The 22,322-nt window shown below is 45.5% G+C and overlaps 1 protein-coding gene across 5 annotated transcripts; it reads right to left on the bottom strand.

The window, feature by feature from the left end:
• Positions 1-372: 372 nt before the first annotated feature.
• Positions 373-18,285, bottom strand: PUS1 (pseudouridine synthase 1). Of its 5 annotated transcripts, none has more exons than XM_032805968.2 (6): positions 18,247-18,285; positions 8,659-8,877; positions 7,068-7,205; positions 5,986-6,088; positions 5,008-5,705; positions 373-2,934 (listed from the first exon to the last, which is right to left on the bottom strand). In XM_032805968.2, exons 1-6 carry the CDS (start codon positions 18,268-18,270, stop codon positions 2,887-2,889), a joined length of 1,230 nt encoding a protein of 409 aa, XP_032661859.1. In that variant the 5' UTR covers positions 18,271-18,285; the 3' UTR covers positions 373-2,886. The 5 variants fall into 5 exon arrangements, with proteins under 5 accessions (XP_032661859.1, XP_074916000.1, XP_074915999.1 ...); XM_075059899.1 differs by lacking the exon at positions 18,247-18,285 and adding an exon at positions 10,555-10,689; XM_075059898.1 differs by lacking the exon at positions 18,247-18,285 and adding an exon at positions 10,555-10,644 and having other exon boundaries at positions 8,659-8,856.
• Positions 18,286-22,322: the final 4,037 nt, after the last annotated feature.

Raw genomic sequence — 22,322 nt, 5'->3', positions numbered from 1 at the left:
TAGTTTAGACATCGCTTAAGATACTGGCATAAACAACCAAATCCACACTGCAGTTCGGGGAAGCTTGCTACTTGAACTGTACTAGCATAGTTAAAGCAACAAAAAAAAAAGCCTTCTAGTGTACATGTGCTAAAAGCAGATTTTATAAAAACCTACAATTATCTCCAGAAATCTTTACATTAAATTTGAAGAAGTATCCCAATGAAAAACAATGTGTTTATTTGCTTTCAAATCAAACATTCCATGTGGAATCTGCAACCCAGGCCTAGCAGTATTGTGCCAGTGAATGAGAACCCAGAACTGGAACTGAGAGCAACCTCTCCAGGGTAAGTGAAGGGCACAAAGTAAACAAAAGAGCACACACACAACGAATAAATTAAAAATGTTCAATTTTAATGATCTAGGGCAGTTTCCTCTAAAGGTTACAAATGAAAGTTCCCACTGAGTTGACAATATTCCCTTAGTTATTTTATTAAGAATGACCCAAACTTTGCTCACAGTTTGAAGTTGATTTAAAAAAAAAAGGAGAAGAGATGATATAGGTTATACCGAATATTGAGGGATGTACAAGAAAATCTAGGGGAAGAGAGCATCTCCTGAAGGCATACTGAGACGTACCCCTCACAATCCTGCCTTTATCTATGAGACAAATTATGGATCAAGACATTCTGGGGATAAAAATAAAACCCCTAATTAAAACATTAAGAAACACAAGAGCATAATATCTGCAGCAATATTAATTAATAAAGATAAAAAGATAAAACAACAAACTACACTGACAGAATCGTAAGTCCAGAGGCCTTAGACAGAAACCATTTAACACATTTCACAGAACTGAACAGAGGAGACAGCCCTTCAAAGACAGAACAGTATTACATTCAGTGTAGATCATAGGCTTAATTCACATCAACAGGTGCTGTAGTTTGTGTTTCAAACCCGCAGGGGCTGCTGTGCCAGCAGACAATTTACATCCACTGCCACCAACACCACTGCCCTCCCCCAGGGTCCTGCCCAGGAAGGGAGCTTTAATTTACACAGCTCTGAGCCTCTTTTGAAGCCCACCTGGTGAAGTTTAGCTGAAAAGGGCTCAATCAGCATGTTTCCTAGGCCTGGTCTTTGCTCAAAATGCAGGTTGACATAGCTATGGTGATCAGGGGTGTGAAAAATCTGCACCTCAGTGCTGTAACTATGTTGACCTAACTCCAGCTGTAGATGCAGCTAGACTGACAGAAGCATGCTTCTGTCAACCTACCTACAGCATCCCTACAGTGACAGAAAAACCCCTTCTGTCACTTGTATCTACACTATGGTGCTATGCTACCATAGCTATGGCGCTGTAGCTATGCCTTCTAGTCCCCGTAATGTAGAGATGCCTTTAGACATCCCATTCCTAAGGCACCAGCTGGCCTCATAAGTATGAGGCTTGTGGGAGGCTTGCATAACTGCTACTTCTCTCTCCCACCCCCTAAGAATTAAGCCCAAAGTCTGACCAAAAAAATCCTCAGTAGCTTCATGTGCCCAAAACAGAGAAAACTAAAATGACACTCATGAAGGAACAAAGGCCATCAGGCCTTGGTTAAAAGCAGCTGTCTCTTAAGCTGTGTTGCATATTCTCCCCTCTAAATTCTAAGTTAGGGGCATATTCTCCTTCTGCACACAGATCCAGGGGAAAATGGGCCAAATTTTCAGCCGCAACCTCTGAAACCATGTGTCTGTATCTGCATACCTACTCGACAGCACATACAAATCCCATATTATTGCACACAACCCCCCATCTGAATGGGCAGATGAACAATGAGGATTTGTATATGCAAAGTTTCTGCGTGCTAGGTTGAAGCCTACTGAAAATTTGAACCTTACATTTTACACATTTAGGCCAAAATGCAGCTGAGAGCTACTTAACATCTACAAGGAATGGCAAACTAACTGCAAAATAACTGGCGATCTACCATAGGCAGTACTGGACCCCCTCTAAGGTTTCATACTTTGCATTTGTGATAACAGTGCTTTACATCTTCAAAGTGGTTTAACAAACCTTAATTAAAGGGTTTGTAAAACAGTTATCTGGGCTGGAGATATTCTGCATACATAGGCAACTATAAATCTATATTCTGGGATTGTCCAAGTATAAGAACACATTGGAACCATCTGTTGTAAGTAACATCTTTAAAATAAAAAGATCAAGGTATCCCCTGATACACACATACCAGCCCACTTTCCAAAATTAGATCTCATTCATGAAAGGAACAGTTTCTCAAGCTTACAGATGGCAAAGAAAGTGAAATCTCTCTCTAGCCAGAGAATCCAGGGCCACCAGTATAACAAACAGATTTCTGATCCCAAACAAATTGCATGTGAAAGTCATGTATCGTATGCAAAAAAAGTCTCAAGTTTTGGAAATCACTGCAGCTATAGATGAAGAAAATCTGTAAACTAAAGAGGTTTTTAAAGTAGTACATAGAGGTCTTCAATCTATAAAATGAAAAGAGAAAAATCTATTTAAAAATGTTTCGCACTTGCCTTAATGTGGAGATTACATGTTTAAATATCTGTATGTTTCATATAAGCACTTTTACTGTAATAAAAACAATTCAAATTACATAATGAAAACAATTCCTGCACAACAAGATTCCTTTATAAAGTACATTTTTTGTTATTTTAGTTTTCAAGTATTCCACATTCCAATGCATCAGTGGTGCACGCAGACACTTTCAGGGTCACTGCTGCATTATTCCCCCCCAGTTCCTTTTGGTCGTCTGTGACTCCTTGTTTTCAGCATGCAAGAAAACCTCTGCTTTACTGGATCACTGGATTTAGAAAGGCCACTTAGTTCTACCCAAACTGAATCACAAGCAGCAAAGATCCCAGCTCCTGCTATTTACTGACTCAGTCAGAGTCATCATCACAACCATCACTGCCTTCAAGATCGTTGCTCTGCAAAGAAGAATGGAAAAAAAAATAATGGTTTGTCATTACCTTATTATAGACCCAAATCAAAAGACTGGATCAAAACTGCTCCAAAGTCTAGGAAAATGTGAATCTGGATCCAAACTTCATGACAGCAAAACAATTAACAGAAGTACAAAAATAACCCTGACAAGTCTCTAGTTGTCCGTATTCGTGCCGTTCACCCAGCCTGTGGATTTTAATTTCAATATCAGAATTTTGTCTCTCACCAAAACAAATCATAAAACGTTAAGAGGTGGAAGAGACCTAGTCCGATCCTTGTCAGTGCAGGATTGTTCCCTACATACTGAGACCCTACTTTAAAGAACTCCTGTTAACTAAAGATTATTCAATCACCACTCCAAATTTTCAGATGTGCTGGGAAACGTTCATTAAAAAATACATTGGGATTCCATTGAGTTGTTTTTCTAGTACTGTCTCCAGCTTAGTTTTAACAGGTCCCAAGCAAACAATGTTTCCACTACTCCCTTGGGAGACTATTCCACAGCCCAACATATCTGTCAGGAAGATCTGAATTTCTGTCTACAAATCCTCTTTCTTGATACTATATCCCATGCCTCCCAGCGATACCTATTCAAATCAATAGCAGTTCCATGCACTAAAAGTTTGATCTTACAACTTCCTATTAAGCTCAGTGGGAGTTTTGGCTCCTGGTGGGTTAGAACATAAGAATGCCCCTACTGGGTCAGACCAAAGGTCCATCTAGTCCAGTATCCTGTCTTGCGACAGCGGCCAGTGCCAGGTGCACAACAGGGAACGAACAGAACAGGTAACCATCAAGTGACCCATCCCCTGTTGCTCATTCCCAGCTTTTGGCAAACAGAGGCTAGGGACACCATTCCTGCCCATCCTGGCTAATAGCCATTGATGGACCTATCCTCCATGAATGTATCTAGTTCTTTTTTGAACCCTATTATGGTCTTGACCTTCACAACATCCTCTGGCAAGGAATTCCACAGGTTGACTGTGCACTGTGTGAAGAAATACTTCCTTTTGTTTTAAACCTGCTGCCTATTAATTTCATTTGGTGACCACTAGTTCCTGTGTTATGAGAAGTAGTAAACAACACTTCCTTATCTACTTTCTCTATACCAGTCATGATTTTATAGACCTCAATCATCTCTCTCCTTAGCCGTCTCTTTTCCCAAGCTGAATAATCCCAGTCTTATTAATCTCTCCTCACACAGACGCCATTCCATACCCCTAAATCATTTTTGTTGCCATTTTCTGTACCTTTTCGAATTCCAATACATCTTTTCTGAGATGGAACAACCACATCTGCACACAGTATTCAAGATGGGGGTGTACCATGGATTTATATAGAGGCAACATGATCTTTTCTGTCCTATTATCTACCCCTTTCTTAATTATTCCCAGCATTCTGTTCACTTTTTTGATTGCCACTGCACACTGAGTAGATGTTTTCAGAGAACTATCCACAATGACTCCAAGATCTCTTTCTTGAGTAGTAACAGCTAACTTAGACCCCATCATTGTATATGTATAATTGAGATTGTGCTTTCCAATATGCATTACTTTGCACGATTGGGTGCGGAGTAACTAAATTTAGTTTCCTCTCAGTTTAAGCTTCTTTGCAAATGAACAGACCATTAAATAAAACAAAAAATTAGATAAATGATAAGACTTTTCCATGCAAATTGGTATTTAAAGGGACGTAACAACTTGAAATCTAGTCTCTTGAGTTCAAGGTAGTTACAGATAGTAACATTTGCTCCTGGCTCCCAACCCAAATTTATGTGGTTTAGCAATCACATCTTCCTGCACTTTAAAATATTTCTTCCTTTATCCACTTGCCATGTGCACAAGTAACAAAAAACAGTGAAAGGGACTATACACAAAATGCCGTCATATATACACATGTATTTCTTGATATTTGGCTACGATTATTTTAGTCTAGTCTCTTTAAGTAATAGTTATGTTAGGTGGTGTAGTGACAGCAGGTAACAGTGTTCAGGAAGAAGAGCAATTATTTTTTTAAGTTGACAGTATCCCTCTAAAAAGATAAGTTTCAACAATTACCTTTGAGTTTCTGTCGTTGACTTGTACCCCTGAAGAAGTGGCACTGAAGTCATGGATGGAGAGGGTGCTCAGCCAGTTCACCATGGATTGCTCCTCCCTTTCCGTGTTGATAATAGTGGGATAAATATGTTGCTCTTTAAAAACAGTGATCTTCTCCTCCTCCTCCGTCCATTCCAGTGGCTCATGTAAACCGTCATTTCCAAAACGTCTATTGTACTTTTCAAAATGCACCTTTTCCAAGACCAGCCCAAGCCCTGGAGCTTTGGGGACATCCACCTTTTCCTCTCCCCAGCTCCGCTCCATGATGGACTCCGGTGCATAGCCTTTCACTATAGCTATCACCAAACCGATCATCTTCCTTATCTGGTGCATCATAAAACTCTGTCCTTTCACCTTTATCACTGCAAATTCCATGCCTTCCCTCACAAAGGGCTCTTCACAGTACATCTCCATGATGTACCGTTTGGCACTGGGGTCTTTGGGTCCCTTCTGAGATGTGAAGTTGTGGAAGTTATGGGTCCCTTTGTAGCAAGCAAGAAGCTTGTTGACTCTCTCAAGAGTCTCTTTGCTCAGTCGGTAAGTTTCATCTTGGGTATCATGGTCTTTATGGGCAAAGGCAAACGTTGGCATCATGTAGAAGTAGGTTCTGGCATCACATTTGTTCTTGGAGCTGAATCCCCCAGTGACTCTTTTCAGTCCTCATTTAAAAAGTGACGACATTTTGTTAACAAAACTTTTTGAATCAGCCAATTTCAGCCACATTACAATCTCCACCCACCAAGAAGAACCTATATAAAATAGAAAGGGGGAGGGCAGGGGGGCACAGGAGGAACCAAACCTTCTCACATTGAAATATTGGGGGGATTGTGGGGGGTTAGAATCTGAATGGTACAGATCCATTGGTAAAGAATTCCTCGTTAAATTAAAATCAGTGTTTCTGCACATTGCTGGGATACCCACTTTTTCCATTATTCTTACCCAGAATTCTGATATGAGAAGGAAGACAGTTATTGATCTTTTCTAAAACGTCATCTATCAGCCAGATCTTCAGTGACACAATCTGTCCAGCTGCAGACACGCCCTATGAAAACAAAAACAACGAGAACACACATTGGTAGTTGTGCCATAGTGAAAGAACTGTATCAGAACAAAAATTTTAAATGGATAGTCTGTTCACATTCTCGGTTCATTTCTTTGCTGTTATTGGTCATTGCAAACTGAAGTGAAGAACCATAAAGTCAGAACCATACAGAAAAACACCAGCAAATTCAGCACCACTGCAAACCTAAGATGGTATTTTTCCCCAGTTGTAAAACTGAGATAACAGAGAATAAGAGTTTAAAGGTTTTTCCAAGAGTCACACAGAAGCCTACTGTAGCACAGGAATGAATTCCAGATCTCCGAACTCTGTGCTTCAGCCACAAAATCATCTGCACACTCATAGGCTAGCAGGGTAGTTTGGATAATGTTAAGGAAGGGATAAGGGTGCAAATATATTATATTGACACTCTCCTCTGTGCTAGTTCACTGTATTTGACTCACACAAAACCAAACTCGTGCTGTATGCAAGCTTGTACATCGTTGGAGCATCTATGAATCTCAGTTACAAATTAGGGCCCCCGTTGCGCTAGACATAGTCAAAGAACAAAAACAATCCCCAACACAAAAATTCCTAATATATCAAACAGGAGGGAGCAAACAGGGCAGGAATGGGTTGGGAGGAAGAAGTAACAAATGGACCAACACAGTTAAAGTGGAAACGCAGAGATCACAACTGAGAGGATAAAGTGTGCAGCTTTACAAACATAACAGATATCTAGTCACTACCCTGGTATTTGCTAACTAGTATTTATTTATACTTTAATTTAGTAGAAGAGTACACACTACAAATATTTTATCTTTCATATAATTATACATTCACTATCAAATGAGAACCCCACATTATAAAAAAGTGATCTTATTTCTTATCTGTGATCCAAAATGCACATGGATCAGAGACAGTCACAACAATCTCAGTGCTACCAGCGTCTGTTAGAGCATGAAAGAAAGAGCTTCAACACCTTGTCTGTTCGCGCACACCTCTGAAAGGACATTTTTTTCATATCTTCACCGTGGTTTTCTGGGATGCACCCTGACCGAACGAGGGCAGATACTAAGTCATCCTCGATCGTCTTGAACTGTGAGGACCCCACGTTTCGCTGAAGAGAAAGATAAAATAGAGGAAGAAAACTGTAATTAATATTTCCTTTGAAGATCAATCGTTACCCAGAACCCAATAACCATTGGAGCCCGAATTAATTTTCAAAGTTATCTGTTCACAAAACAAACAGCACTGCCCCGCTCTAGCAAACCCTACCAATTATATTTTACCTGGAGTCATGAATGAGACAGATGCAATAGCAAAAAAAATTCTGAAAATGTAGCTGGTAACAGATGAAAGTGATCTCAGATGATTCCTCAACCCCTGCTCAAACCATGAGTAACTGGATTTGTGTGGCGATCACCACAAGTGACCAACTTGTGAGTCTGCAACACAGCACCAAAGGAGATGTTATTCTAGTACAGCCACTGTCACCCCAAAGCCAGCACACTGGAATTCTGGGTCACTGTATTCATAAAATTAGATTTATACATTCTTAGATTGTATAAATCTAAGGCCTACAACTTTGCTGCCACTATTGCATTGGAAAAGTCGCTTTCTGCACAGCTTGGTTAAGAGAGCAGCCACGTACTGTGGGCTTGTCTATCCTGGAGACACTTTGTAGCAGTGTTGTTATACTGATGCTATACCAAGGCAAACCCACCCTGACAGAGTAATTTAGCTTCAGCAGGGCAGGTTAGCCTGCGTCCAAACTGCAGTAAGCCATTCCAGTGCAGCGCATCAAAACCCTGCGGCTGCATTAGGGCAAGTATCCCCAGTATAGACACGTTCTAAAAATGCAACAGAAAGAGGCAGAAATGTAATCTGCATGTTTTGGGGCCTTGTGCTGTGTGTGTTTCAATGATACATTGAATACCCATCTACACTAGAGGACACATTCTGGAGTGTAATGGTTACGCCCATTTTTGCCTGTACACATCTAAACATAAGAACGGCCATACTGGGTCAGACCAAAGGTCCATCTAGCCCACAAATGTCTTCCGACAGTGGCCAAACACATTTTAGAAGTGAAATGAGCACGGCTGTGAAACAGCCACAACTGCAGAGCCTCAACCAGAGAGCTCAATGGAAAGCTGGCAGGGAATTTATAAGATAGCACTAGGATCATTAACTGAACTGGTGGAGCCACAGCATGGTGTTTTCAGTCTACACAGGAAGACTATCTACAGCAAGGTTTTCCTGAAAAATCTCCCATCACTGCTACAAGCCCAGTACAGTTCTACCAGGATCTGCACTGTGGGAAAGCTGGTGTGGACCGGCTGCTAGCATAACATAAATCATGTTCTCTGAATGGCATTAATGCATCTGAATCTGAGGTTGAGCAATGTGTGCCCCAGCCTCTTGCATTTTTGGAGCCTACAACAGCTCGTCCTTGGCTACCACCTCCCTCCCCTCATTTCAGATACTGCACCACTTTGGGCATATTGATGCAGACAGATATGCACCTCAAACGCAAGAGGCTGAATAGCATTTATTGCCTAACCACCTACTTGCATCCCATGGTAGCCTTTCCCAGAATATGCCATCAACAGCACAATCTTCCTTTTGGGAAATTTTTTATTCTGATCCTCCACATCCTCTTGGCTTCTCTTGAATCTTTTGTCTTGGTGTCCATTTTCCTCTTGGTTTTCTGTCTCCTCATTGCTGCTCTTAAGTCTTTTTGCCTGACTGGCAGCCATTGCTCTCATCTCCCCAGTCATTGCAAACCACTGAAACGGACAGAGCAGGAAGCAGGCTTCAGCAAGGAGCGGAACAACAAAATGGCATCTTCATCAATGGAAAAAACAAACAGTGAATGTATCACACCCAGCACTTGGACCGCAGTTTAGTCTTTTTGGTTGCGAGTTGGAGAAACTGTGGGGAAAGTAATTTAAGAGCATTTCCACTTAGGCTATGTCTACACTATGGAGACTACGCTGGGACAGCTACCTTGGCATAACCCCGTAGCACAGATTAAGCCTACTCCCATGGAAGGGATTTTTCCATCAGTGTAGGATCACCTGCACCCCCATCCCCCGAGCTATGGTAGCTAGTTTTCTCACCCCTGATCAATGTAGCTACGTCGACCTAACTTTTAAGCGTAGAGTAGACCAAGCCTGTGCCAGCATTTTGCAATTTGTTCATCTTCTCACTCTCTCTTGTCCAACATTAGTCGAAACAGGATTGCACAGCTGTTCCTTGAGCAAGGTGCCCAATGTGCTCCCGTTAATAAATGAACTAACAGTATTTCCTAACTCTTTGGAAGTGCTTTTCATCCAAACACAAATCACTTTACAAGCATCTTTAGCCCCATTTTACATATCAGGAAACTAAGGTATATGGGAAGGGACTTGCCCAAGGTCACCCAACAAGCCACTGACAGGGCCAGGAAGGATCCCTGCTTTCTCCTGGGTCTATCCTCTATTGTCTCACTCCACTAGACCATTCTCTCATACAAAGTTTCAGTCAGCCTGGCAGCCAACTGGAGCTGCTTGGCCACGCCTCTACCTAAGAGCTGAGTGATAGGGATGTCCCCACTTCTGGGGAGTAGCACAGCCAGGTAGAGAGCCTGCTGGCCCCATTATATATATACACACACACCCCTTCCCAGCACCAGCAGGGACTCGTGCCACCACCTGCACCTGACTTTTACTAAAAATTCTTGTGACTAAAACATAGACTTAGTGATGGCATATGCCACAGCATACGTTATCAAATACAGAATGCTTGAGAATGGCAACCTTGAGCAAGTGAGGCTGGGCAGTGCATAGGAGACACAGAATCACTGAAGTGTAGGACTGGACAGGACCTCAAAAAGTCACCTAAACTAATCCCCTGCACTCAAGGCAGGAATACCTAACAACCTGACCATTCCTGACAGCTGTTTGTCTAACTTGTTCTTAAAAACCTCCAGTATCCTCTTCTCTCCAGACTAAACAAATTTGCGTCTCTCAGTCTTCCCTCATAGGTCATGTATCCTAGACCTTTAATCCTTTGTGTTGCTCTCCTCTGGACCTTCTCCAATTTCTCCCCTTTTTCCTGGAACCTGCTGCCCAGGCCCGGACACCCGGCCCCAGCTGAGGCTTTGCCCACACACAGACGCCCTGAGGATCTAGCACTGCAAAAGCAAGGAAGCTGCACGATCAAGATCAGGCCCTTTCCCCCTTTCCGCGCCCATCTCCAGCCGCGCCCGGAGGAGCCCGAGGGCCACGCGAGCCCGCGCGCCCGCCCGACACAGGTACATACGCCGGGTGCTCTCTTCGGCCGCCCGCCGCCGCAGGTCGCTCTCGCCGAGAGGCCCCGGACCATCGCCCTGAGAAGTAACCACCGCCCAGGCATGGCCCCCGCCCCCACCCACAGCACGGCCGGCACGAGCCGCCGGGGCTGCAGCAGCCGCGGCCACTTACGCGGCTTTTGCCAGGCTGGGGCTCGGCGGCCGGCACCACGTGGGCACAGCCCCTGCCTGCCCCCCGCCCCCGGGCCGGGATCCCCTACGGGCGCCGGGTGAGGACACTCTTCCTAGCACTGAGCGGCGGCGCGCGGGCGAGGGGCGGGACCGGGCGCGGCGAGTGCAATGCGCGGGGGCGGGGCACAGGCTGGGAGGAGCTAAGCTCCGCGGGCCAATCTGTGCCCTCCCGCCTTTCCAGCAGCTGGCGGGGAGGTGCTGGGGGGGGCTGCCCGCGCCCCGCTCCCTCCCTCCCTCCCTCAGCCCCCGGGGGCGGGCCGGGAGCGCAGCGCGGGGTCCCCCCGGGCTCCGACAGGGCCCGGCCCCTGCAGACAGGAGCCAGCTGCGGTGCTCGGATTCCGGCTTCTCCAGCCCTGGGGGGGGAGCTGAGCTCGGTCAGTGTAACGAGCCAGGTCTGGTTGAGCCACTGCTGCCGCCAGGCATCGAGACCCCCCCTCCAGCCCCTCGCCTCTGCTGACATCCGCTCCAAGTCTGTGCCTAGCTGCCCTCCTGCCCCACATCCAGATCTCCACCCCTTGTGTGCTGCCCCCCTCCGGCGCCACAGCCAGATCCCCTCGGTCAACCTCACACCTGCCCCCTCCTGCCCCACATCCACATCTCCACCCCTCCTGTGCTGCCCTGCTCAATCTCACACCTGCCCCCACCCCTTCTCAACCTCGCACCTGCCCCCTCCTGCCCCACATCCAGATCTCCACCACTCTTGTGCTGCCCTGCTCAACCTCACACCTGCCCCCCTCCTGACCCACATCCAGATCTCCACCCCTTGTGTGCTACCTTTCTCAACCTCACACCTACCTCCCTCCTGCTCCCGCCCCTGCTCAACCTCATACCCGCCCCACATCCAGATCTCCACCCCTCGTGTGCTACCCTGCTCAACCTCACTCCTGCCCCCCTCCTGCTGCTGCCCCTCCTCAACCTCACACTGCCCCCTTCTGCCCCACATCCAGATCTCCACCCCTTGTGTGCTGACCTTCTCAACCTCACACCTGCCCTCTCCTGCCCCCGCCCCTTCTCAACTTCACACCTGCCCCCTCTTGCCCCACATCCAGATCTCCACCCCTTGTGTGCTGCCCTTCTCAACCTCACATGTCTCCCTCCTCCCCCTGCCCCTTCTCAACCTCCCTCCTGCCCCTGCCCCTGCTCTGGCGGTCTCTGGAATGCCCTCTCCATCTCTAAACAGATCTCAGCCCTCCACCATCTCATCCTATTTCATCCCTCCACTTCCTGGCTCTCTCCTTTTCTGAGTGTGCCCAGCGTTTCTCTCCCCTTCCATGGGGCTGTCATCCACCATCCACTCAACTCCTCCCCATCAGCCTTCCTCTCAGCTTACACCTCTCTTCCTCTCATCCTCAGTGACTTCAGCCTCCAACTGACCCCTTCGCCGCATGCTTCCTTACCTTTTCATTTGACCTGCAGCCCTGGTTCGACCCTCCAAAACGGCCATTCACTTGACTTGGGTTAGCTTTCTCTCTTGCCGAGTTCCCCTTCTCCAACCATCAGCTGATGTCTTTCAGCATCACCTGTAAACCTCCCCCTGCACAGCCATCCCCATGCCTGGGCCTTTCCATGATTCCCATTCCAACAGTGCTCATGACTTCTGGTCTACCTTCAGCCCCTCTCTCCCCTTTCTTCCATTGATAGTGTTGTTGCTTCTCTTCATGTTTCACTCTCCTCCTGGATTCTTTTGCCCCTTTCTCCACAAGGTCCAGGCTGCCAACCCCTGTCCTAGCTCACCCCCAGCCTCCCCTTCCTCTGCTGCTGCTGTCACACTGCACTCTCCCCTCTGATGGAAATCCCATGACCAGGCTGACTTTTAATTCAATCTCATTCAGCCTTCAGGTCTGTCCTCTTTCTAGTTAGTTAATCCTACTTTTCCAACAGAATTTCATCCTACACCAGCAATCCCGAATGCCTTTTCACCGCCTTTGACTCGCTCCTCAAACCCTTCCCTGCTCTCTCTGTTGACAAATATGTGACCTTCCCAGGCATAGTTTTAAATAGTCAGCTCTATTTACTAAGCTTTTTTCTTTGCTGATTATATTTGTTTTTATTTAAAGTGGATTTTTGTTCAAATCATCGTTTCACCATTAATTAAGAACATGATTCAGCAAAGCATTTAAGCCCATGTTTAAATGCATCCCAATTCAGCAAAGCACTGAAGCACACGCTTAAGGTCCACTGATTTTGGAGTTACAATTAAAGCCCATTGATGCTTTTCCATTGACATCAGTGGGCTTTGGATCAGGCCCTTATCAAATATAGATGGACTTAAGCATGTGTTTACATGCCTTGGGGAACATGGCCCTCCTCGCAAAATCAGGCCTCCATCCTTGAATATTAGGGTGGTGACAACAGGAAGTGAAAGAATACCATGCCTGTAGTCAGGGAGTAGTGAGCAAAGAGCTCACTTTTTCTCCTGAGTTAATCATAGACTTTAAGGTCAGAAGGGACCATTATGATCATCTAGTCTGACCTCCTGCACGACATAGGCCACATAATCTCACCTCCCACTCCTGTTAAAAACCCCTAACCTACGTCTGAGCTATTGAAGTCCTCAAATCATGGTTTAAAGACCTCAAGGTGCAAAGAACCTTCCAGCAAGTGAACCGTGCCCCACGGTGCAGAGGAAGGCGAAAAATTGGTCATGCAAGATTTTCCTGAGGAGTATTTTAATCCTCACTGTATCTCTGTGAGGCAGGGGTGCTGCTGCACCCCCAGGCTTGAAGTGGTTTCCATCATATACAGGGTTTAGAGTGGTTCAATGGCTCACAACACCCCCACTATACAAATTGTTCCAGCACTCCTGCTAGGAGGTAGTAAGTATTATTACTATCCTTGTTTTAGGGATGGGGAAACAGAGGCAGATAAAGCAATTTACCCAAAGTCACAGACAGCATCAGTGCCAGAGTTGGGATTAGAACTCACCCACAAAAGTCTAATTTTACTGCACAGCCTGCAGAGCTTTGCCTAATGGACAATGTGTCAGTGGAATGGGAGGCAACAGCTGATGCTGCAGCAGCTGATAATACATCATCAGAGGGCTGCCTCTGCAATGACATGTTACATTAATATATTATCAGAGCAGGACAGCTCTGTGGGTCTGATGATGTATTAGCTTAATATATCACCCAAGAACCAGCAGTCTGATAATGTATTACTCGCTGCTTACATGCCATCGCTGTCCAGTAGAATAGCGCTGGGCAAATAATGGATTTTTTGGTTTCCTGGTGATGCTGAAAAAATTAAAAACAAATCATTTCAGACTGAATGGTAAATGGAGATTTTTTTAAACTGTTGGTGAATTGAAAACATTTCATTTCAGGTCAAATGAAATGCTTCATTTGACTTGAAACAAAATGTTTCATTTCAATTTAGAGCATTTTTAAAAAAATATTTTCAAAATAAAATTAAAGGAAATGTCTAAACAAAATGTCATTTTGAATCAATCAAAAGTTTTGTTACAAAAATATCAAAATTAAAGGTTTTGAATTTTGGGAAATTTTAGGGGTTTATTTCTAATGGAAACAATTTGGTAAAATTAAACACAAATTTTCAAAATTTGTTGGTGTCACCAAATCTGCATTTTTGCTGGAAAAAAGTTTGGATCAAAATTTTTTTGCCCTGATCTACTTGGCACTCTGCATCTTTTGTTTTCCCCACCTATCTTATCATTCTTTAAACAAACTATCTGGCAGCGTATTCTGCAGCAAACTTTATCTATATTGATTTGACAATTATACGGTAAGGTGTCACCTTATCAGGCACCAGCAGGTGCTTCCTAAAAAGCAAAGTGCATCTGGAAATTGCTTTCTCATGGTCTGAGTCTCTGTGCTTTATAGCAATGGCTCTCAACCTTTCCAGACTACTGAACCCCTTTCAGGAGTCTGATCTGTCTTATGTACCCCAAGTTTCACCTCACTTAAACTATTTGTTTACAAAATCAGACATAAAAATATAATAGTGTCACAGCACACTATTACTGAAAAATTGTTTACTTAATCATTTTTACCTTATAATTATAAAATAAATCAATCGGAATATAAATATTGTACTTACATTTCACTGTGTAGTATACAGAGCAGTATAAACAAGTCACTGTATGAAATTTTAATTTGTACTGACTTTGCTAGTGCTTTATATGTAGCTGGTTGTAAAACTAAGCAAATATCTAGATGAGCTGATGCACCCTTGGAAGATCTTTGCGTACTCGGAGGGGTATGTGTACCCTTGGTTGAGAACCATTGCTTTATAGGGCAGAACCACATGAATGGGACTCTGATTTCTTTCCATATCAGTAAGACGTGTCTACAAATTGGCATCAATAGCAACGTCTGTTTATTAGGTTGGAAACTGAGATGGTTGGCACTTACAAGCAGGCCAGATTATTAACCATGGACTTGTTTCTGCTAATAAGGGAAAGAAATACAGCAAGTCCCTTTCAGGACCAACACATCTGACTTATTTCAGAGGCAACATGGGATGGGATCACCTGATCCCAGCCACACTTTGTTTAGAGAAGTGATAAAAGCCAGCCTGTCAAAATAAGATGAAGCAGATCCACTGCCAATGGAACCGTTAATAGCAATTTATACATTGCTTAGACCAGGGCTTCTCAAAACATTTTTTATTTCATGGAGTCAGCCTCACTGTAATAGACTGTTGTCTCATGGCCAAGTACCAGCCCATGGGCCTATTTAGCCTCCCATTCACAGGTTCATGGGCAAACAACATCCATTTGGCTCCCCCCTGCAATTGATAGTTGCACAGTCCTCTCCTAATCTATTTGCGGTTCACAGAGGCCTCTTTTCCCAGCCTCAGCCCCATGGATTTAAGAAAATCTGTCTCTCTCTGGGTTTTCTATAAAGCCCATCTCTGTAGTATCAAAACACCATTAGTGGTGTTATCACTGTGGTAATGCCTAGAGGCCCCAATTTAGATTAAGGTCCCATTGTTGCTACATGTGGCACAAATACATAGAACACATCTAGCCCCAAGGAGTTTGCAAACCAAATAGACAAAACCGCTAAAGGAAGGATCATTCGTTTTCCTCTGTTTCTGTTGTGGGTGGGGGAAGGGGCTATTTGGATGATTTTTAACATGGGGAACTGAGGCACAAGGCGCTTAAGTGACTTGCCCAAGATCACACAGTAAGTCTGTGGTACAGTTGGGAAGTGCCCCTGCCCCTCCTGCCTCTCCCAAAGGATAGACGCTTTAATATTGCAGTAGGTGGTGGAGGTGGCTTGTGATCCCACATTTGATTGTTGGTGATGATCAAGAAGTCTATGCAGCCATAGAATCAGTGCAGTAGCTTGGATTTGATATGCAATACACAGCTAGCTCTTACCTAGCATCTTTGGGAATTAAATTAACGAGGGGTTTAATTCCCTGTACGTGCATTTCTGCTGCATAGCCAAAACTAAATTGGAGTCAGTACAGGAAATCATGAAGTTCCCTGCTGTTTTTATGAGAACAGCATAATGTTTTATGTATGTTTAGTAGGAATGATAACATTCAAGTGTGCTGAATGGTGCATCTGCCTGCCCTGACTGCAATTGCTACTCTCAAGTTCACTCAGTTATGAAATCAACCTCCTAAAACCTTTCTATGGATTCCAGTGAATCCAGGGACTATGGGACATTTACACCCATGTCAAACAGCAACTCAGCAGAGCATGACAAATAGCTTAGACTTTCTCAATGGGAGCAGAGGGAGAGGTTAGTCCATATGGATTATTCTTTTAGTGCGAAAAAGCTTCTTAAATGTAGTCAGTGTCATTCCTCGCTCTCTCAGATTCATTTTATAAAAGAACTTAGTTCACACAAGCCCTTGAAAATCTCACTGAGAAAAATCCTTGGGTGCATCTTCCTGAACTAATTACTCAGCTCATCCTAGTCACAAGTACGGTATCATCTGCCTCCAGCACAGGGCTGGCTCCAGCTGTTTTTGCTGCCCCAAGCAGCGAATAAAAAGAAAAAAAAAAAGCCGCGATCGGTGGCAGCTCTACTGCGGCGCTTCATTCTTCGGCAGCAATTCGGCGGCCGGTCCTTCCCTCCAAGAGGGACCAAGAGACTCGCCACCGAATTGCCACTAAAGACCCAGATGTGGAGCCCTTTACCATTGGCCGCCCCAAGCACCTGCTTCCTGCGCTGGTGCCTGGAGCCAGCCCTGCTACAGCATACAATACTGTGCACCGAATTCTGTCATCAGTCCCCCACTGGGAATGTAAATGAGAGCAGAATTTGAACTGCTGCCTTATCTCAGACAACAGTGGGTAGCTTGCATGACACTGATGTCTAATGGATCTAGCAAGAGTTAAAACCCTGTTGCCCATGGCACTAGCTACCAGAGAAAAGGCATGCTGCAGCAGGGCAGGCATGCTCTGGGCCTGTGCTCTGCTTGCGGTCACTAGATGAAGCAGGTATACCAAACTGTGTCTGAGCTAAATTTGCTCCCACCTGCACCCCAGGCAAGCAGACTGCCTCTGTCCAGTGGGCTTAGTTTTTTTTTTTTTTTTTTTTTTAAGTCTAAAGGGAGTTTTACTATTGACTTTAATGGATGCAGGCTTGGGCCAGTGGTCTCTGCAGTGGGGACCCTCAGAAGGTTTACCTGGATATTGCTACTCAAAGGCACTGCAGAGCTCAGCTGCCACAGTGCTAATTAATCATTTTGACAACACTGGTTTTTTTCCTCCCACCCATATTCATGCTTTTCACTGAACATGTCTGAAGTTAATGGTTCATTTGCCCTCTGTACTGGCTCCACAGTCCCTACTGCTGGGGCTGCAAATCAAAAGATTTGCCCTCTCAGATCTGCAGAATGAGGAGTAGTGGGGGAGGGACAGGAGTGCAGGGATTCCCAGTGGGGCGTGGATTATTGCAACATGACATTACAGACTGTGACTGATGGTTAGCTTTGCATTGCTCTGCCAGGGAAGTGACATGGGGCTGTGGCAACTTTGTATAATGTTGTGGTCAAAATTACGGGGAAGTAATGGAGCAGATTTGGTTATACAGAGGATTTAAATATGAAACAGGTACAGCACAGCCAGTGATGATGAAAGCTGTTGTGTATTTGGTTGTCATGGTTTTTGTTCCTATGGCAACTGAGTTAGATTATTAGGGGATAGCCCAGCCAGCTTCCGCGGGGTAGGTGAGCTCTGTGTCTGTAAATAAATGGTAGTTTTGTTAGCTGTCTGCTGTCTGGCCTCAAGTGATTTCTTCCTAAACCGGCTGCCCCCAAGGATATAACAAAAGCTACTGGCCTTCCCCTCCTCCCCAAGCCAAAGTGCCTCAGCCCTGCAAGAGGGCTATCTCTTTGAAGGGTGAAAATGGGAATGGGCCAGTTGTGATGATGTTTTGTGGTGTGGACATCTGACCACTACAAATAGCTGTCAACTGAGGCCAGTCACGCCTCTCTGAGGAAAACTGCAATGCAGTGAATGAGACACGCTGGTCACACCCTCTAATTACAGAGAAGAGAGAATTTTTTTTTTAAAGGCTTAACTATAATGATAATTAATCAGGAAACAGCCATCTTGCCAGCTGTGTTGTATAATGTAAGGGTTGGGGGTTTTAAAGTTAAACAGCAAACAGGTACTACTAAATTAACAATTTAAAAATAAAACACAACTTACCTTAGCACACTGGAAATCTCCCATTCCCTGCTCCTGTCAGTGCCGAGAGGCAGGGTCCTCTGTCTCAGTCCATTGGGCCCGGTCCAAAAACTAATGGCACAAAATTTCCTACTGAGATATCAGCACCATTCACTAACCTGAGATACGGAAAAGATACAGAAAAGGATTGTCTAAGGCACTGTTTTGAAAATCCATATGTTCTTGTACTGATCTGTACATATTTTGCTGTATAAGCTGTTGCAGCTAATCAGAGCAGTCTTGAAAGCGAGCCCACATGCTGGTCTCAGTATTTACCTTAATAGTTACTTTGCCTAACGTGCCTTCTGTTGGTCTAGGCTTTTCACTAGACATTGGTACTTTCTGCTCTATTTACCTTATCTCTGGGTTTCTTGTTGACTCCCAGGGTACCCTCAGAGAAGGCCTGGAGTTCCCCAGCTCAGGCTCCCTCTCACTGCTTTGCATTCACTTACTCTCCAATTTCCAGACTTGAACTGACCCTCACACCGGCTCCCTCTAATGGAAATGGTCACCGTGCTTAAAAAGCTGCCGTATTTTAGAGACCAGGCACCTGCCATATCCTCATTCATTGCCCACCTACTAGTGTTGCAATGCCTTCAACTGCATTATTTATATAACTGTAGCATGTGGGAGCCCCAGTCTTGGGCCAAGATCCCAACATGCTAGGTGCTGTGCAAACAGAATGAAAAGACAGTCCCTAGTCCCAAAGAGCTGACAGACTCAGTACAGGACAAGAAACAGCTGCTGGATACAGACAGACAGGGGAGCTCCAGGAAACAATAGTAGACAGCATGAAAGGTAGTTGTCTCAGCACATTAGCTGTGTAACCATGTGCAACATTAGTTATTTTAAGCTGCCAAGGTCAGTTCTTGGGAGCAAGAGCATAGCTGGTGAGCTGCTGGATTGAACTTAAAAAATTTAGAGGTAACTTGAGATTTTTTTATGTTAGAATTTTTTTTTTCCCTTTAACATCCCAGTGTTAATAGTGGGTGCCTATTTGGATTGCTTTTCCCTCACTAGCCCAGGACTCATCTAATTTGGGGATATCACCCAAAATATCAGATACAATGTTTTGGCAGAAAGAGTGTAACGGGGTGGTCACCCACTCCTAGCCTGAAAGGGTTAAGGCCAGCCTGGGAGAGGGCTGGGGCTGTAAGGAAAAGCCCAGGCGGCTTAGGAAAGCAGGCACAGCTGGGGCCATGCCCCAAACAGAGCACAGCAGGTCCTTATAAAAGGCTGCTAGCTTGGAGCTAGAGTACCTCTCTCTGGTCTTGGAGGGAGCAGGGCCTGGCTGGTGGTAGCAAAGGGTACTGGGAGTCAAGCTGGGCTGGGGAAAGTCAGAGGAGCAGGGATGCTCCAGGCTAGCAACTCCCTAGGCTGCGGGGCCTGGTCCAAGTCCCATAGAGGTACTGGGTGGCAGAGGAAGGCAGCAGGTCTGAACCCCGTTGCCTATGATGAGTGGTTTTTACACTGCAGTCTGCTCCAGTGAGTCGGGGGGGGGGGGGGAGAGGCTAGATGGTGACGGGCAGTGGCCCATGACTGAGGCAAGGTGGGAATAGAGGCCTGGGGGTTCCCCTGAGTGGGGAGACCCTGAGACTGTGGGGGTATTGCCAGGGGGCAGCACCCCAAAGACAAGGGGCACCAGGTCCTGGGAGGGACATGGGGGCCAGCGGCAGCAGGACACTGGCCTGCAGAGGCTGCTCCGGAGGCTGGACAAGCTAATTCCCTGAGAGACCAGCAGGAGACGCTGCAGGGGTGAGTCCCACGCCGGTGCACAGACATACATCTCACAATCAGTGGGTCCAGAAGTGGATACTATAGCAATTGTGTAATGAGCCTGAATCAAATCTAAAACAAGGATGGGAACCAGCAAGTGGTGCTCTTTTACAACAGAAGAGATCAGAATGTGACTGGGAAAAAAAGAGACAAAGTGGGTGAGGTAATATCTTTTACTGCAAAAAGCGACAGAGTCCTGTGGCACCTTATACACTAACAGATGTATTGGAGCATGAGCTTTCGTGGGTGAATATTCAGTTTGTCAAGCATTCACCCTCGAAAGCTCATGCTCCAATACGTCTGTTAGTCTACAAGGTACCACAGGACTCTTTGTTGCTTTTTACAGAGTCAGATTAATACGGCTACCCCTCTGATATCTTTTACTGGACCGACTTCTCTTGGTGGAAGGGCAGTAAAAGCTTTCAAGCTTCACCAAGCTCTTCTTCAGATCTTGGCAGGAAATGGAAGTTGGTCCAATAAAAGATATTACACCTAACTTGTTTCCTCACATAGCCTGGGACCAACACAGTGACACCACCACTTGAAAAAAAAGGGTGTGTGTCTCTCTCTCTCTCTCTCTCTCTCTCGATGGCTCTGGATGCATCACTTCCTGGGAAAATTATTGGCTCTGGATGCATCACTTCCTGGGAAAATTATTGGCTCTGGATGCATCACTTCCTGGGAAAATTATTTTCAGTTACCTGCCTCTTGATGCAGTCTGGTGCAACACAACAGCTCGGCAATTGAACTGCAGGAGTCACTTTGAAACAGACATGCTTTATAACATTGCCCAGAGAGACGGAGTGACTAAGGCCACCAGAGGCAGCAGAGAAATCCTTTCGCTCCTACTTGTTAAGGTTTGATTTTCTTTGATCAGGGGAGTTACTAGACGGGCAATGGAAAGCCCTTCATTGCAGTGTCGAGGGGATAAAACCAAGACAGGGAAGCTTTGGTTACCACATGGAGATGAAGGGAGGCAGCTCATGAGTTTCACCGAGACAAATCTGTTCCCAATGCTAGAAGGCCTCATGGCAGTGGTTCCGCTACACAGAGGACTGGTATGAGTGCCCCCATTGCATCAGAAAGTCCACTTTCACAGGGTCTCCCTGAGAACCACCATGCAGTAGGGCTTGGGGAAGCAGAGCCTATTGATCTCCCACTATACAGTCCCCCTGGCCCCTCCAGCCAGAAGCAGCAGGGGCACAAACCTACACATGCCCAAAAGCTGGAGCAGAGGCTACAGAATGGTACAAGGGGCAGAGAATAGGAGCTTTTCCCTTGTTGGCCTTAGAGAATCTCCACAGCGGGCATTAAAACTCAGCCCATGTTCACTGCATCCTGAACTCTCAGTTTTGAGATGGGAGCTGTGCTCTACTTCAGAATGGATGCAAAAACAGCACATTCCCATCATCTTCTTGACCATCTGTTCCTAATGTATAGAGGACCCAGCCAAACAGCCCTGCCACCTCTGCCAGACAGGTCTCAGCAACCCATGCCACCTCACGGGCCTTAATTTTAATTAGATAATAGAAGGCTGAAGTCTTACTAACCACTTATCATGCATCAGACAGGGTGAACCGAAGAGCAGTGGAAGGGAACAAATTATTTGCTTCTGCAATTTGCTCTAATCTTATTTGGCTAGAGAAATATTATTTATTTGATTTTTAAAGACTGTATAAAGGTTACAAGTTTATTGTGAAGTCCCCTCCCCACCCGAACCTCTCTTCTGCCTCACACACTTCAAGGAGTGGACTCTGGCTTCTCTGCTTTGCACCAGCCTCTTTAGTTTGTCCATTTGGGGTTTTTGAGAGGACAGTGTTTTTAATGTTTAAAATGCACTTTATGTGAGATCAAGGGGATTACTCCTACTGCAGCTCCCCTAGTCCTGGAGTAAGGAGAGGCTGTGGAAATTTACCATTTTACCCACACTTTAACCATAACCACTTCACCTTTTTGAAAGGAATGACTTTTGGTAGGCGAGTTCTTCCTTGTGCATTATTGCAATTCTACCCCCCCAAAAATTGTTTTGCCTGTGCAATCCCTACAGGGATGGTTAACAACTTCAGGGCCACCCGGGGAGAGGGAAGCAAGTGGGGCAATTTGCGCCAGGCCCCGGGCCCTGCAGGGGCCCCCATTAGAATTTTTCGGGACCTCTGTAGCGGGGTCCTTCACTCGCTTCGGGGCCCCCGGAAAACTCTTGCGGGCCCCGGAGCTTCTTCTGCTCCCTGGTCTTCACCAGCGAGGGGTCCCCCCCGCCGCCAAATTACCGCGAAGTGGGACCC

Source organism: Chelonoidis abingdonii, chromosome 22 (genome assembly GCF_003597395.2).
Source record: "Chelonoidis abingdonii isolate Lonesome George chromosome 22, CheloAbing_2.0, whole genome shotgun sequence".
Lineage (NCBI taxonomy): Eukaryota > Metazoa > Chordata > Testudines > Testudinidae > Chelonoidis > Chelonoidis abingdonii.
The sequence above is the reverse complement of the archived record's forward strand: the minus strand, read 5'-3'. Positions and strand labels throughout refer to the sequence as shown.

Coding starts and splice junctions, on each gene's coding strand:
- PUS1 (XM_032805967.2), bottom strand. CDS start 10,486: ATGCCTGGGCGGTGGTTACTTCTCAGGGCGATGGTCCGGGGCCTCTCG. Junction 7,206..8,658: donor AAGGCTACCATGGGATGCAA/GTAGGTGGTTAG, acceptor CTTTCTCTTCAG/CGAAACGTGGGGTCCTCACA. Junction 5,706..5,985: donor TTCTCATATCAGAATTCTGG/GTAAGAATAATG, acceptor TTTTTAAATGAG/GACTGAAAAGAGTCACTGGG.